Raw genomic sequence first — 15946 nt, 5'->3', positions numbered from 1 at the left:
CGATGTGGTGGTCAAATCAAAGCACCGCTCGAGCAATCGACACTCCACCCCCGATGACCAAGAAGAGTCTTTACTCGACAAGATTAATTTTCTCCACCACTTCATTGCCAATTTGATGGAAAAAGAAGGTTTTATCCACGCTTTTGAAACTCAAGGATTCTGACAAATTCGAATGGCATGAAGAGCATTAAGATGCTTTCACACAAATCAAGGTCTCCCTCATGACCCCACCCATCCTTATGCCTCCTCAACACGGCAAACCTCTCAAGTTGTATATCTCGGCAACCGAGGAATCCATCGGTTGTCTTCTTGAACAAAACAACGACACCGGGTGAGAGCAGGCTATTTTTTATCTTAGCCGGGAATCTCAACTCACCTGAGGTAAATTATTTAGCCGTCGAGAAGCTCTATCCGGCCTTGTTTTTCACCATGTCAAAATTCAGGCATTACATGCTCCCATCAGTTACTCAGGTCATCACCCAAACAAATGTTATTCACTACATGCTCACTCGGTTGATAGTAAAAGGCCGAATTGGGAAAAGGACAATGGCACTATCCGAATTCAATTTACAATATGTGCCCTAGAAAGCCACCAAAAGGATAACCACTAATTGATTTCTTACCTCAACATCCCTCCCTATACGATTTTGGGCGTAACGACGCTAAAATTGGCATGGTGGAAACACATGATAATTATTGGAAGATGTATTTTGATGGCTCTAGTACCCTGGCGTTGGAATCATCATCCAATCCCCAGATCACCACCGCTAGTATTTTTCTCTCAAGCTGGATTTTGATTGTACGAATAATCAAGCCGAATATGAAGCCTTTATCATCGGCCTTAACGTCCTTCACGACTTGAAGGCAGCCTGCGTACTCATCCTTTGCGATTCAGAACTTGTAATTAACTAACTCAATGGAACTTTTTGTTGCATGAGTTGTACTCTGGCGCCCTATCACATGGTCGCTAGTTATTTAGCCAACTCATTTGAAAGCATCACATTCAAGCACATTTTACAAGTTTGAAACACTGACGCAGACAAACTGGCTCAAATAGCCTCCGGAGCACAACTCTTGGGAGGCAAGCTAGGCCGGATAATACCAGTAATACGATGACCACACCCGGCCCTGGTTAATCAACAAGTTTTCCAACACGACTACATGATCAGTACACGAGTCATGTCCTTACCTTCGTTGTTGGAACGAGAAGATCCTGTAGATGTTTGCACAGTCGAAATATTGCCAGACGATTGGAGAAGGTCAATCATGCAATATCTCAATAATCCTAGTAGCAAACATAACCACAAGATAAAGGTATATGCCACAAATTAAGTAATGTACCAGAATGAGTTGTACCGAAAGGGTAAGGACGGTTTATTGTTATTATGCATCGGTCCGCAAGAGGCCGCCCAAACGATTACAGAGGTACACGAAGGAATATGCATAGCTCATCAATCCGGACGCAACACACGTTGGTTGCTTCGATGACACAACTATTTCTGGCCGAGTATGTTGAAAGATTGCATTGAGTACGCATGAGGGTGTGTACAATGTCAAATTCATGGGCCTATACAGAGAGTCACAGTCGAATTACTTCACTCGGTCACCAAACCATGGTCGTTCAAATGATGGGCTATGGACATGATTAGCAAAATTACGTCGTCTTCAGGGTTAGCAAATGATGCATGGATACTCATTGTGACGGACTACTTCACCAAGTAGGTAGAAGCAATATCATATGCCAAGTTAACGTCTAAAGAAGTTTGTAATTTTGTGGAAGAAAACACCGTGACTAGATTCGGCGTACCAAAAACAATCATAACGGACAACGGTACGATCTTTATATTGACAGGTTCAAGGAATACACGACGAGTTTGAAAATTCAGCTCGATCAGTCTATGTCGTATTACCCACAGGCGAATGGACATGCCAAAGAAATTAATAAAGTTTTGTTCGGTATTCTTGAAAAAATGATAAAAGAAAAGTCTGGTATGTGGCATTTGAAGTTAAATGAAGCATTATGGGCATATCAAATTTCACTACGATCATGGACAGGGACGACCCCATATGCGTTAACCTATGGACATGATGCCATGTTACCGGTTGAGCTAAGCATAAATTTGTTGCGAGTTATCAAACAAAGTAATTTGTTCAGTGCTGAGTACAGTCAGGCCATGAGACAAGAGTTAGAAGACTTGGAGGAAGTTTGGCTTGATGCCTATAATTTATTAGCAACACAAAAAAAGATTGCCGAACGAGCTTATAATCGACGAGTCAAACAAAAGACATTCGACGAAGGAGAGTTAGTTTGGGAAACCGTGTTTCCAATAGGAATTAAAGATCCTAGATTAGGAAAATGGTCGTCGAATTGGGAAAAACCATTCATTATCCACAAGGTTCTCGACAAGCGACATACCACTTCAAGGATCGAACTTGTTCAATTCATAAATTACCAATCAATGGGAAATTCTTAATGAAATATTATCCAGTCATTTGGGAAATGCAAGAATGAAAGATCCATTTCATTAATTTTGCAAAAGGACATACAAGCAAAATTACCAAAAAATCCAATAGCCTACTACTAAAGACAAAGTCCTAAGGGGTCGAAGGAATGAAGGCTTCAAGAGCGGCTTTCAGTTCCAACCACCTTACTTCGCCCATCGTGACTTCAGCCTACCTTGTTCTATTATCAAGTTATAGTTGCTATATCCGATTTGCGCCAGCTGCGTAGTTCGTCAGTCGAGACTTATTTGACTCGAAATCCTTCTCAAGCTTTAAAGCAATGACCGACCTTTGACATTGAAGTTTAGTGATTTGACAATCGAGGTTGGTCAGTCGTTTCTTCTTTGCTTTTATTGCCTCAAGCTCTGGCTAAATAGCTTCATGAGCGACCATTACAGCTTTAAGGTCGTCCTTTGCCTGGAGAACCCTTTCATAAGTAATGAAGTATTGTCGAGTTCGCTCTAGGACATTTGATAAGTGAACAACACTTTCGGTGCTCAGCAAGCCACTGGATACAAGGTCGTTCAGGCATTCTCTTATGAAGTCGAAGCCTTTGCGTTAAAGAACTTGCAAGGCCAAAAAGGATAGAAGCTTTTGCAACTTGATGAGGCATCAGACTCGGCTGCAGTTGCAGAAGACTCAGCCGTAATGCCAGAAGGCTCAACCACTCCGGAAGTGCTGGAAAGAAGGGCATCAAGCTCGACATCCCATGAATGATGCACAAAAAAGAGTTGTTAGGAAAGAAGAATCCAAAAGAATGGCAAATAAGGAAGTCATGATAAACCTGTCGAGAAGAGAATTCAGCTATATCCGCTGGTTCATTGCTCGAACCCAGAGAGCTTAATAGCCGAGCCTAGTGTTTAAGGCAGCTTTTTAATTCACGCGGCTGATGAAGGCTATCTACATTTGATGGCCACTGAGGTTAGAGTTGTTCTCGGCCTAGAAATCTTTTTCTAGAATTATCATGGATTGTCCAGTCATCACAGGCCGTCCAGTCAGGATCCGCCGAATTCTATTGCATGACAGATTGGTTTAGATAAGGATGGAGTAATCTAAACCTAGTGAAATGGGAAGGCTTAATAGGCTAATGATGCTGAGACTTAAGAGATGAATCTGGTTTGTTAATTAGCTCGGTTCAAAGTCCTTTTGGAGTTAGGATTAGCCGAAACCTAATCATATTAAGTTGAGAAGTTCTAATCCGAGTATGATTTTAGCCCGACTATGAAGGGTTTCGCTACTATAAATAGAGGAGGGAGTGTACGTTCAAAGCTATCTCCAAATCAATAGACAAATTGCCCTGCGCAAAGCTTATCAACAACCCTGAGAATTTTATCCTTCTCCATTTTCTTCCCGTCAACACATCTTCAGTTTAGATAAACAACACTGTGAAGGCAACCGGCGACATCTTCAGTTTTGGATAAACAACACTAGATTCGTAGAATCAGCCGATCAAGGAGCACCTTCAGTTTAGATAAACAACATTGCTTCGAGACCAGCTGGTTATTTATCCAAGTTTCGGTCGACAAGGATTTTTGAGTCCTTATTGGTAGAGGTCATCTCATCAGCCTTCTCGGCGAAGTGGGGTGTTACAGGTTACTACATTCAGCACATTGAAAGCCGAATTTGATATTGAACTTTGCATAACTAGCAGCCTTGTCTTCAGGCTCTAGAACCCGAAAGCCGAGACATGTTCCTTCCTCGGCCGCAGCCGCAATATTAAGAAGTCAATAGCGTGCCCAACACTACATTAATATATTTTACTCCCCGACCGAACACGGCCGACGAGTTGGCATGCCCCACACACAACCGAATGACGTAGTTAGCTTATTAATTACTCGACATGTGCACCACGTAGACTTGGTAGTTTTAAGGTCAACAATACCTCATCTCCACCAAATTCTGGTAAGTTTTTACTACGCATATAATCCTTAACACTCACTCTTTTTCAGAGCTACTGACTTAGGCATCGAAGATCTATTGGCCAAACCCCTTCCCACCCACCCCAACCTCATGCGTGCGTGTGGCTTTGGCCTTAACCAAATGTGTTTATTGTTTTATAGGTATAAATTTGTCAAGACTGAAGACGGCGGATTCTTTCTACCATAGTGGTAATTTTTTTTTCTTTTTTTTTTATCAGAAATGACAGTGGTTATCTATTGTTCGATTTAATGCAACAATGGGAAATATTTAACATTTGTTATTGTACTATCTTTCACGTGGAATTAAAATCTACGATGGATGACTACAATTTTTTTGCACTATGAAGTCTAAAAGAACAAGGATCTCATCTTAAAATCAAAGGAAAACTAATGAAAATAGCTTGAAAATTTTGAGTTTTAACCAAAATGATAAAAATATGTAGTAAGTAAATAGTACAATGATTGACTTTTTAGAGTAAAAATTTCCTTAACGTTAAGAGTAAATAGTATTAGGAGTGTTTCGTTAAAACTTCTTAAAATCAATACATGATATATTTATATTTGACTCAATCAACAAAATGAAAAGAAAAAGAGAAAACTCGATCGATAAAATATGGACAAAGAAAGTTGCAAACTGATAGACACTCTAATTTCCTTTTCTATCATTTTGTGAGAGCCTTTCTCCTTTTTGTGACAGCCTAGTTTAGTCGTTCGGTGGCAGTCCTTTTTCCTTTTCGCTTTCCTTTCTTTCCATCATTGTCAGCCTGCTTTTCCCTAACCCAATTTTCTTAGTCCCCCTAATCCTCTTGCCTTTGATTTAACCATCCTTAGCCCTATATCGGAAGTCCTTATTGGCGAATTCATCCCTCCACCTCTTTCCGTCGCGATTTGCTGCGACTTTATGGAAAGGTGTGTAGAGTTTGGCTCGAGTTTCCACACCACCACTTTCCTTGTGTTTGCCGATCTTGGCACTATATCTTGTGGGATGTATTTTCCCACTGACTTCCTTTGCTTTGTGGTTTAGATCTTTGTGGTGGTTGTTGGAGGAGGATGGAGCTTTCTTCTTTTTCGACTTCAGGGATTGGTGTGGCTTGATCTCTTGCGTCTTCAAGGAGTGCTGGGTTGTGCTGAATGGGTGGTGCTCCGGCAGCCGGGGCAGTAGGCTGCTAGGTTTTTGCTTTGTGTTTTGCTGTTTTGAGCTCCAATCCTTGTGTTGGGTTGGGATCCTTTCTGTGCTGCTTTGGTGGTCCATTGCTATGCTTTGTACTTCACTTGTAATTTTGCCCTGTTTGTGTAAATTTGTTGTGCGGGGAATAAAACCTACTTTTGACAAAAAAATAAAAAATAAAAATAATTAAAAACGTAAAAGGTGACAGCTCATAATTAAGTATTGGACAAATGTAACTAATGGCTAGAAGTCATGACATAAATACAAACCAAAGGTTTGTATATGTTGCACAAAAAACCATTGCTTCCTAGCTAGTTAGGGTACGCCAAAACTTTGACATAGAAATATGAGTAAGATATGTGCTAAGGAATTCGCATGGGCGATTTCCTCCCATTGATTTGTGTGGATTGACTCTCACCATCAACAGTCAAAAATTGTATACATGCACTTGTACGCGATATTTTAACCTAGTTGCATTATAGTGTGTGTCTACCTCCATATGTTCGTAAATATTCACATCATGCTGCATATTGTTCACAAACTAATAATTATTGAGTGCGACCTTAGGCAGGAGGACGATTGATCGATCAAAGTCTGGCCCCCATATGAACTTGAAATTTTGTCAAGTGGTCCTATGAATTTGCAGCCTAGGTAAATTACTCCACCCTGGGCTACAAGCCAAATCAAATAATGCATGATTGGTATTCTGGCTGGGTTCATGCCATGATTTTTGTGTGTGGAGGCAATAGGCTTACTGAACTTTTGGTGCAGCTATTTGCAGTTATTTTTTCCTAGATTATTTATGGTTCAAAAATATGGTAACCTATTATTTGATCTTTAATGCAAGAGATTTAGTTTTTGTTGTACGTTTTATTTTTATTGTTAAATTAAAATCGAACAGTAAATAACTGAACCATGAAGTTAGAAGAACGAAACTCTTATTTTAAAACCAATACATGATATATATATATATATATATATATATATATATATATATATATATATATATATATATATATATATATATTTGACTCAATTAACAAAATGAAATGGAAAAGAGAAAAGTCGATGCTATATAGACAAAGTAAGAAGGTGACACCTCATAATTAGTTACTGGATAAATGTAATTAATGGCTAGAAGTCATAGACGTGAATACAACCAAACCAAAAGGTGCAAGTTGCACAAAAATCCATTTCTTCCTGGCTCTAATTAGGGTACGCCAATAATTTGACATAGAAATATGAGCAAGAGATGTGCTGGTGCTATATATGGAATTCGCATGGGCGATTTCGCCCCATTGATTTGTGTGGAGTGACTTCTAACCATCAACAGTTACAAAAGAAATGTTAATGAAATTATCTTAAAAGTGAATGTTTTTGCATAATGTTTTATAATGTTTGTTATGAGAATTAACGTTAAATTGTGAGATGATGGAGAGTTCATAGGATCACACTTTAAGAGAGTCTCTTTAGCATTTATCCTGTCACAAATTGTATACATGCACATGTAAGCAATTGTCTGCTTAGTAAATTTCGTACAAGTAATTGAGATGATAATTAAAAATATTATTATAAACACGAATTTTTTTTAAATAGAAAAAAAAATAGGCCAAATTAATTAGCTCTTCAACAACGGTCGTGTGCGAGGCACCTACTCTATTACGAAGGGGAGAGAACCATTACAAGAAGATAGTGACAAAAATGACATATTTGCTAACATGCATTTAAGAGATGAGCTCTGTCATTGCATGCAAAAATCACGTGTATTAAAGAATATTAATTTTGTGTATCTAAGCGTATCACAATTAAGATAAGTAATGATCACTCTATAGAAGTGAAACCAGGCAAAAAGAGTCACTCACTCTCTTGAATATTATAAGGTCTTACATCATCGTTAGTCATTAGGAGAGAGGATACATTTCATGACACCCGTTGCAGTCAAGTCAAAACGTGTTTACCATTTTTGGCGCACTGCATTCTTAAAGCCGTGCAGAAATCTGAATGGTCTCAAAAGCTTTCAAATTTTGTCCAATTTCTTCGCAGTATAGTCCAATACATGGGTACGTATATCATCTTCTGAGAAAACGAACATATCCTCTTTCTTGCAGACCTTGACAAGATTTAACATTGATCGATATAGCAAATAGCTATAAGACAATAATCAGTAAGGTGACGAGAAGTTCACCCTCTCTTACCATCAATTATTGTAAAGCCCAATTGTTTGTGTTTAGACATGATATTATGTCATCAGTCCGAGCAATCAAGGCTGTTGAATGAGCAAAGTTTTAAGACGTTGAAATGTAAAATATGAAATTGATTTCAATCACTTTATATTATATGGTTGTGAAATAATCCGAATTGAGTTGTGATTAATTTATAACATGAAGATCATGCCGTGCATTCAGGTGTAGGATAAGAGTTGTATTAGTCAGCAAGCAGAGAAGGAATAGCGATTAGCCTTTGTGCAGCGTGGCGATCAGCACGTAGCAAATGGGATAAAGATGAAAGTAAATGGGACGGTGATGATCAGAATGGTTTTGTGGGATAATGCAAAACTACCAAACAACAGGGTGCTCGTGCTGTATTTAAAATGATTTGGATGGAAGTGATGAAATGATTTGGATGGAAGTGAAATTATTTGGATGAAAGACATTTTGGTCAAATGTCTACGTTCTGATCAACATGGAAAAGTTAGTTCTCATCATGTTTAACCACAAGGCTGTACGTGAATATTTGTCAAGAGAGTTATAGTGCAATTTGGAATTTTCACTTTGTGGCTGAGTTACTCTGGCCCTAAAAGCCTCTGCAACGTGAAAAGAACTCTTAGCTCAACACACAAAAATGTCATGTATAAATTCTCACTCTACAGAAATCTTCTCAAACTTTTAAGAAAACACTACCTTCCCTAACTTCGTCAACACACATCACTATGTTGACAACTGATGATATTTTCAGTATGAATTAATAGCATTGGAGCCGTAGAATCAAGAGACCGAGGAGAACCTTCAATTTGGAGTTTGGCCGACTACCTATCCAAGTTTCTGTCAATGAGAAGTCCTCGTCTTCTCATTGAAAGATGTCATCTCATTAGCTTCTCGGCGAGTGAGGTGTTACCTAGTTACTCAATGAGGTGTTACCCAGTTACTCAATGTTCAACATATTGAAAGCTGAACCTCATTCATTCTACTTGCCGACCGTGATCGCTCAGATACAGAAGTCAGCAGCGTTCGACAACACCACCACATTCATTCTACTCGCCGACCGAGCTTGGTGACGAGTTGGCAAGCCCACATTCATCATAAGGACGTAGTTAGCTCATTAGTTATTTGGCCTTCGCGCCACGTAGGCTAAGTAATTTTTAGAGTGAACAGTTTGATCTCATTTTCTGATGATGTTCTTCTTACTTCGACTCCTTACTTTGATCCCTTCTCATTTATGTCCATGCGGTTAAAAGTTACGAACCATCAGACTACTTTCTCGAGAGTATCGTGGTTAGTCACTTGATTGTTGAAGCATGTCTTGCATCAAAAACCTCATGAAGTTTCAAACTAATTGAATCAAAGTCTTGTGTATAAAACCTCATACCTATTGAATTACACTATTAGTGATTAAGTTAGCAACAATACTATCAATGTTGATTACTAGTGAATTGTTGGATTGTCTCCGCAACTTTGAAATGGACTCAATCATCCAAATTCCAAAATAACAAGAATATTATATAATTCAACCTATAAAAAAAAGATTTAGAAGTTAAAGAAAATTTAAAAATATATATAATTGAATATCAGCTAACCTAAATTTTATATAATTTTGTTAGGAAGGAAATAACAATTATTTTCCTTAGGAATGAAATGATCCTTCTACTAATTTGTCTCACGCTGGTCATATTGTAGAAGACACGAAGGCTTTGCAATCCACGATCATTAGAAATATATTTCGTCATGTTCGCCGCCAAGCTAACAATGTAGCTCATCTCCTTGCATGCTTTGTTGTCCATGGTGAAAAATCTTGGCTATGGTTTGAAGACCCGCCAGATTTTAATTCTGATTTACTTTTGAAGGAATGTAATTCTGTTTAGGCTATGGCCTCTGTTTTAGAGTGATTGGATTAAGTTGATCACGCAAACACTCCAAATATACGCATGCATGTCGATTCTACAACGTACGAGAGTTGGCATGCAACAACCTTAGCCAAATCCACACGCCAAATACAAATACAATTATTTGCGAAACTCACGGCCTAACCCTAACCCTCCCAAGAGAGGCAAACCTAGTTACACAACCCAACCTTTCTTATCTCTTGGGTCTCAGTTTTGGAAGAACTCACCGTGTGAATAGTTTGTGCAGGGACCACAAAATTTGTAATTCTGGAGTACCTTATGGAAGTGGTCGCGTGTGCAAAAATTTGAGTAAATTGTCGATTTGCTCCCTAAATTTTCACCTAGTTTTCGATTTTCTCCCTGAACTTTTCGATTGGAAAATTAAGGACTCGAACTAATTTTTTTAGCCAATTTGCCCCCTACCGTTAGTTTTTCAAACATTCCATCCATATTTCTGTTAAGTGAGACCATGGGCACAACATGTGAGGGTAGTTAAGTCATTTCACTCTTAAAAAATTTAAGAAAAAAAAATTTAAGAAAAAAAAAACTTTCCCTCTATTTTTTCCCTCTAATTCCTATCCTCAATTTTATTTTTCACTCATTCATATGCATGAGAAATGACATATGGTGTTATTGTCTTCAAAAGTATCTAAGTTAGTCTTTTTCTTGAAACATGTACAACCATTTTTATTTTCTTTAACAAATTAATAATTTGACAAATGCTCATGGTGTTATTGTCTCCAAAGCAGTGCATTAATATAAGCATGTTACGTGTTGTGCTTCATTTTAGAGACATTAAGACTTTATTAGTAGAAGAGTTAGAAGAGTTATAAAAATAGTTTCCAGCAGTTAACATGTCCGCCATCTAGTAAAAACTACAACAAGTCAAAGAAAAAAACTACTCCAATCACCAGTATCAAAACTCCAAAGATCGGCTAATTGCACTTATCCTAACTATTCCTCCAATTTTCAAGCAATAGTATCCAACCAAATAAAAAAAAAAAAAAAAGGCATATCATACCCACACAGTTCCACAAAGCTTTGCTTGCCTTCTCAAAGTACAATGTTTTCAAATAATAAATTACTATAAAAGAGAAGAAAGTGCACAACTCAACCTAGAATCAAATGATTGATATTTCAACTGCATTCTTGCACATTTAACACCATGAGCATTTGTTAAATTATTAATTTGTTAGAGAAAATAAAAATGGTAGTACATGCTTCAAGAAAAAGACTAACTACTTTTGAAGACAATAACAATGTATGTCATTTCTCATGTATAGGAATGAGTGAAAAATAAAATTGAGGATAGGAATTAGAGGGAAAAAATAGAGGGAAAGTTTTTTTTTTAAATTTATTTTCAGTTTTTTAATCATTTTTAAGAGTGAAATGACTTAACTACCCTCACATATTGTGCACATGGTCTCACTTAACAGAAATATCGATGGAATGTTTGAAAAACTAACGGTAGGGGGCAAATTGGCTAAAAAAATTAGTTTGAGTCCTTAATTTTCCAATCGAAAAGTTCAGGGGGAAATCGAAAGCTATGTGAAAGTTTAGGGAGCAAATCGATAGTTTACTCGCAAAAATTTTGCATGCATGTATATGCCTTGTTTTGTTCTTCTTAGTTTTGTTTGGAGTCTGCTTATAGTTACATAGGTAAAAAATAGTAGAGAAAGATAATTAACAAAACTAAGAATTAAAAGAATGGTGAAGCAGTAATTACTTTTTAATTTATATACTAATTTTACTTATTAGGGTGTACTATTTATTCCCTACAAAGCCTCAAACATGTGGAATCATTTACAGATGCCTACTTATTTAGAATGAGGAATTCGGGGATGTGGTGCAAAAAAATGGCTATATGGGCCATAATGATGTAGATCAAATGACGGAGTGGTTTGAAGATCAAATTGAGCAAATTGGACTAAAAGAACAAAGCTTTATGAATTTAAGCTCTAGTGTCATACTTGTGTCTATATATGACCCTTTATTTCAAGGAGAATGACTGTACGCATCAAACTCATTTTTGAAGTTTAGGACAATTTCAATATTTGGTTATTTCTTAAGTTATATTCTTACTTGGAATCCCATTGCTTAATTAAGTTACATTTTGAATATGTCATCTTGGCCTTATGTTGTTTTCTTTCATAGTCTTACCAATTAAACTCTAAGGCTTTCTTCTCTAGTGGATTCAGTGTTCTTGTTCTTTAAGAATAACGTTGTGTACTCTTCTCTTTGTCACACTGCGTCACCCACTTGCCCTCCTAACTTATCAATATGATTCTTGGTTTTTTCAAGTTTAGGATTACATATTTTAAATTTGCATGGCATGAAAAGTCAAGAATCATAGTAACTTCAATATATCAATTCCATGCAATAAGTTTAGGACATGTTTAATAAGCATTTCGTTTTTAATTTTTTTTTTTAGGTAGAGATACAAAAAAATGTATACCGAGAGATGAGGAATGTAGAAAAGCGGAGAAAGGGTGGACGCAACCAAAAAAAATACACACTCACAATGACTAGTAACCATCTTGTTTTCCTGAGTTTTGGCCCCTACTGTAACCTATGTATCTGACTAATTCGTGACTAGTTGCTTTAGTCACCGTCCAGTTACAAATGAAGAGAAGGTAGGAAACAAAAGCCTGAAAAGAAAACCTACTAAAAATTGTTTTCACTTTTTACTTTGTATATTCTTCATGCATATTAATTTGTTCCACTTGTGTATATAATCCTTCTATTCTTAATAAAAAAAAACTTTGGAAATCAAGAATTCAAAATCTTACTCTACAGTTATTTTCATATCATACCTCTCTAATACAGATAAGATTCACATATATTTGTAGACCATATTTTTATTAAAGAGTGGAGAGATTTCGTAGTGTGCCAGAAACACAACAAAGTACTCCAAGTGTAATACTATAATTGTTTGGAAACTTGAGAAAAACAATTTGAACCAGTTGTATTATAACATTAGTGTACCCCAATTGTATTATAACATTAGTATACCGAACCATGTTTCCGGCATCTTGAAAAATTTCTCGTAGAAGTGATACAAATGTGGTATAAAAGATTTGATAAATGTAGCATATATTACTCTTGAAACTAAATGATTATCTAACAGATCCTTTAATAAACATGTCATAAAAGTTAAATGCTCTATATACAAGATTAGTCTTGCTCCACACAACGATGACTATTGGATTTATGAAAAATTAATGTACATCATATTTGGAAATGACAATCATTCATACATGACTCTGTTGCAGCAAAAAATGACAATCACTCATACATGACTCTGTTGCAGCAAAAAGGAGCTTCAGCTGGATGCATTCAAAAGAACAAGAGCCTGGCTAACCTCACAAACAGAAAACACAAGTAAATTGCCACAAGGCCACTCCCCATATATCTATCCAGCTTCATACCCTTCTTTGGCAAGATCACAAGTGCCCAAAGTAAACCACCCATCAAAAACCCTATTGTTTCGTAGAGGGAATGGTCGGTAGGGATGACATATGGGGATGGATACTCAAACCATGATGACAGAACCAGTGACGTTCCCACTCCCACCAATGTGTTAAACATGGGCCCCGCATAGCATCCTGAAATTGCAATTTGGGCCCCATCTGTCCCACCCTTCACTGCCATTGTAGCATTAGCTATCAAATCATTGAGGGAGTTACCCCAAGCTAGGACAGTAAGTCCTAGAATTGAAGGGCTTATCCCTAAAATACTACCATATGATTCTAACAAGCCAACCAACTCTTCAGCAGTAATATACGTCCAAGCTACACTCATCAAAAACCCACCAACAAGCCAAGGGAACAAGCACTCCTTTGGTGGGCTACACTTATTTGTAGTCACGTATGCAAGGTTACTCAAAATTAACCCAATCAGCACTGCTGTCATGTAAGTTACCAACTTACCTCTTGAACTCAGATCTTCCCTCTGTGTGTTACAAAGGGCTGCCAGTAAAATTGGTGCCAAAGCTACAGAAATAACTGCATATGGCTTAGACCATCTTTCTTCGCTCACAACAGGTATAGTCAATCTTCTAGGCAAGTAGAGAGGTAACTCCAAGATATAAATCAATTTTCCCAAATAAAAAAAACAATAATTTTGTTCTTGATCATCATGAAGTCCCGTTTTCAAATTTGCGTTGGAAACGGGTTTATCATCATCAACATAACCAAGTAATGGTATACTTGCAGTACCATCCGCTAAATCATCAAAACTTTGCACCACTGGTAAATACTTTGAAGCTGCAAGATTTTTGTTCCTTTTGTATATTTGAGATACTGAAACAGTACCAACATAAACAAAGTAAATAGCAAGAAAAGAAAGGGCACCCCACAAGTTGATCCTCCCAATGACTATGATTGCCAGAAGGGATGAGAGAGAGAATAAGAAGAAGATGACATCCCTGACAAAGCTGGCCTCATCAACTGAAACCTGGTGAGGGCTTATTAGTATACTAATAACTCCCACCACAATGCTGGACACGAAGAAGGCACCCCCTAATACACTGTTGAGGCCAACATCGCCGTCTGCGGATTTTGTGAACGCAACGATGCTGGAAAAAACATCGGAGGCACCGTTCCCAAGGGAGAGGAGGGTGACGCCGGCGATGGTAGGAGAGAGCTTCAAGATATTGGACAAACTCTCTAGGGAGGAACAGAAATAATTAGCAGCTGTGTTGCCCAATAGATAGAACAAAACAATAAGCCAAAGTAGAACTGCAGCATGACCCAGAATTGGAAACTTGCCAAGACTGCAGTAAAATATTTTCAGATAATGTATATACCCTTTAGGGTTGCAACCTGTGTGGGTTTTCACATACAAACACCTGGATTTATAATCTGCGTGTTGATGGAGATCTTTGCAGCCATTAACTGATTTGATATCCTCACTGAGAATATTTGCACTACTAATACTATTGGATTTAGGGTGGTTTGGTAAGTCTAAGTTATTAGGATGGAGATATGTTGTGATGAGAGAGAGACATAAGAGAAAGAGAAAGGAAATGTTGATGAATAGGGAGAGTTTCTTGGGTTGAGGAATGGAGGTTGAGCTTGCCATTCAAACCAAACAAGAGAGAGCTTGTAGAGAAAGTGTGCTTAAAGATATGTAGATATAATTTGAGTCCACCAACTTTGGAACTTCTGGGGAATCTGTTTTCTGGTGGAGGTAACGTGAAGTATTAGCTTATATATATCACCTAAAGAAATGGACATTTATTTGTGGGAACTTTAACGAAAAGCACCCGGTACTGTTCACTTTAACGAAAAACCACATTTTTACACTAAAAAGTCAATCCTGATACTATTCACTTTACCCTTTATTTTGTCCTTATCATTAAAACTCAAAGTTTTCAAGCCCTTTTCATTAGTTTTCCTTTTATTTTTTTGTCGTTAAAATATGAAGAATTGAGTTTATCATAAAATCAATTGACAATATGAAAAATACTATCTCCTCACATGTGACAAATTTTCAAGCTTAGCACGTGGACAACACAAATCGGGTGACGTGGAACACGTGTGGCATTGGGCTTCCACATGAACAGCATACTCTAATACCATAAAAAAAAAACGGATTTTCACCATACAACCAATTTGATAATATGAAAAATATTAACTAAATTACTTATAAGCACAAGAAAAGTCTCTCATTTTCCTGACTTTGGATTCAATCTCAACAAAAGAAAGGGATATATATATATATATATATATGAAATATTTCATATTAGAGGAAGTAGGTGTTTGAAATTTTGAATTACATATTACTCAAGTAATGACCTCAAGCTATTTTAATTTGTTTGTGGTAAAAGAAAATGTTTTCGGTGTTTAGGATTAAGCCAATCAACATGTAAATTATGTTCAAAAGTAGAAAGTGAAAGGACGACACTTGGCTCCTTCCCTCTACTTTCTTCTAGTAAAGAGCCAAACAATGCACTTTTAAAAATTCATGAGTCCGGACTTAATTAGATAAAGTTTTGGGCACCTTCATTTCTGTACGTAGGAGGATATAAAATAATTATGACATATGGTTTTGTACCCAAAAGAAGTCAAAAAACGAAATTTCCTAAAAGCATTAGGGAGAGGGGGTGCAAAACAAAATATATATCCACAATTCCGCATACTATCATATTATAAATGGCCTCATATTTTAAAAGGCAATTTACTTACTGTGAGTTGCACTTGCACACACCTTTTTGGCATCCTTCGTGGTATGCAACAAGCTTGTCGACAACCTCAG

General features: G+C 37.2%; 1 protein-coding gene and 1 long non-coding RNA gene across 2 annotated transcripts; both read right to left on the bottom strand.

The window, feature by feature from the left end:
* Window positions 1-4925: 4925 nt before the first annotated feature.
* Window positions 4926-6000, bottom strand: LOC126593443 (uncharacterized). The gene is made up of 2 exons (XR_007612942.1): window positions 5859-6000; window positions 4926-5741 (listed from the first exon to the last, which is right to left on the bottom strand). It is a non-coding gene; the product is annotated as an uncharacterized LOC126593443 (long non-coding RNA).
* Window positions 6001-12868: 6868 nt separating this feature from the next.
* On the bottom strand, window positions 12869-14880 carry LOC126593442 (cation/calcium exchanger 1-like). The gene has a single exon (XM_050259524.1). It carries the CDS (start codon window positions 14768-14770, stop codon window positions 13025-13027), a length of 1746 nt encoding a protein of 581 aa, XP_050115481.1. The 5' UTR covers window positions 14771-14880; the 3' UTR covers window positions 12869-13024.
* Window positions 14881-15946: the final 1066 nt, after the last annotated feature.

The sequence above is a fragment of the Malus sylvestris genome, chromosome 12, assembly GCF_916048215.2.
Source record: "Malus sylvestris chromosome 12, drMalSylv7.2, whole genome shotgun sequence".
Classification (NCBI taxonomy): domain Eukaryota; kingdom Viridiplantae; phylum Streptophyta; class Magnoliopsida; order Rosales; family Rosaceae; genus Malus; species Malus sylvestris.
This window is presented reverse-complemented; position numbering and strand designations above follow the sequence as displayed.

What these genes read in the sequence shown, in the direction of transcription:
- LOC126593442 (XM_050259524.1), bottom strand. Translation starts at nt 14,770, where the DNA reads ATGGCAAGCTCAACCTCCATTCCTCAACCCAAGAAACTCTCCCTATTC.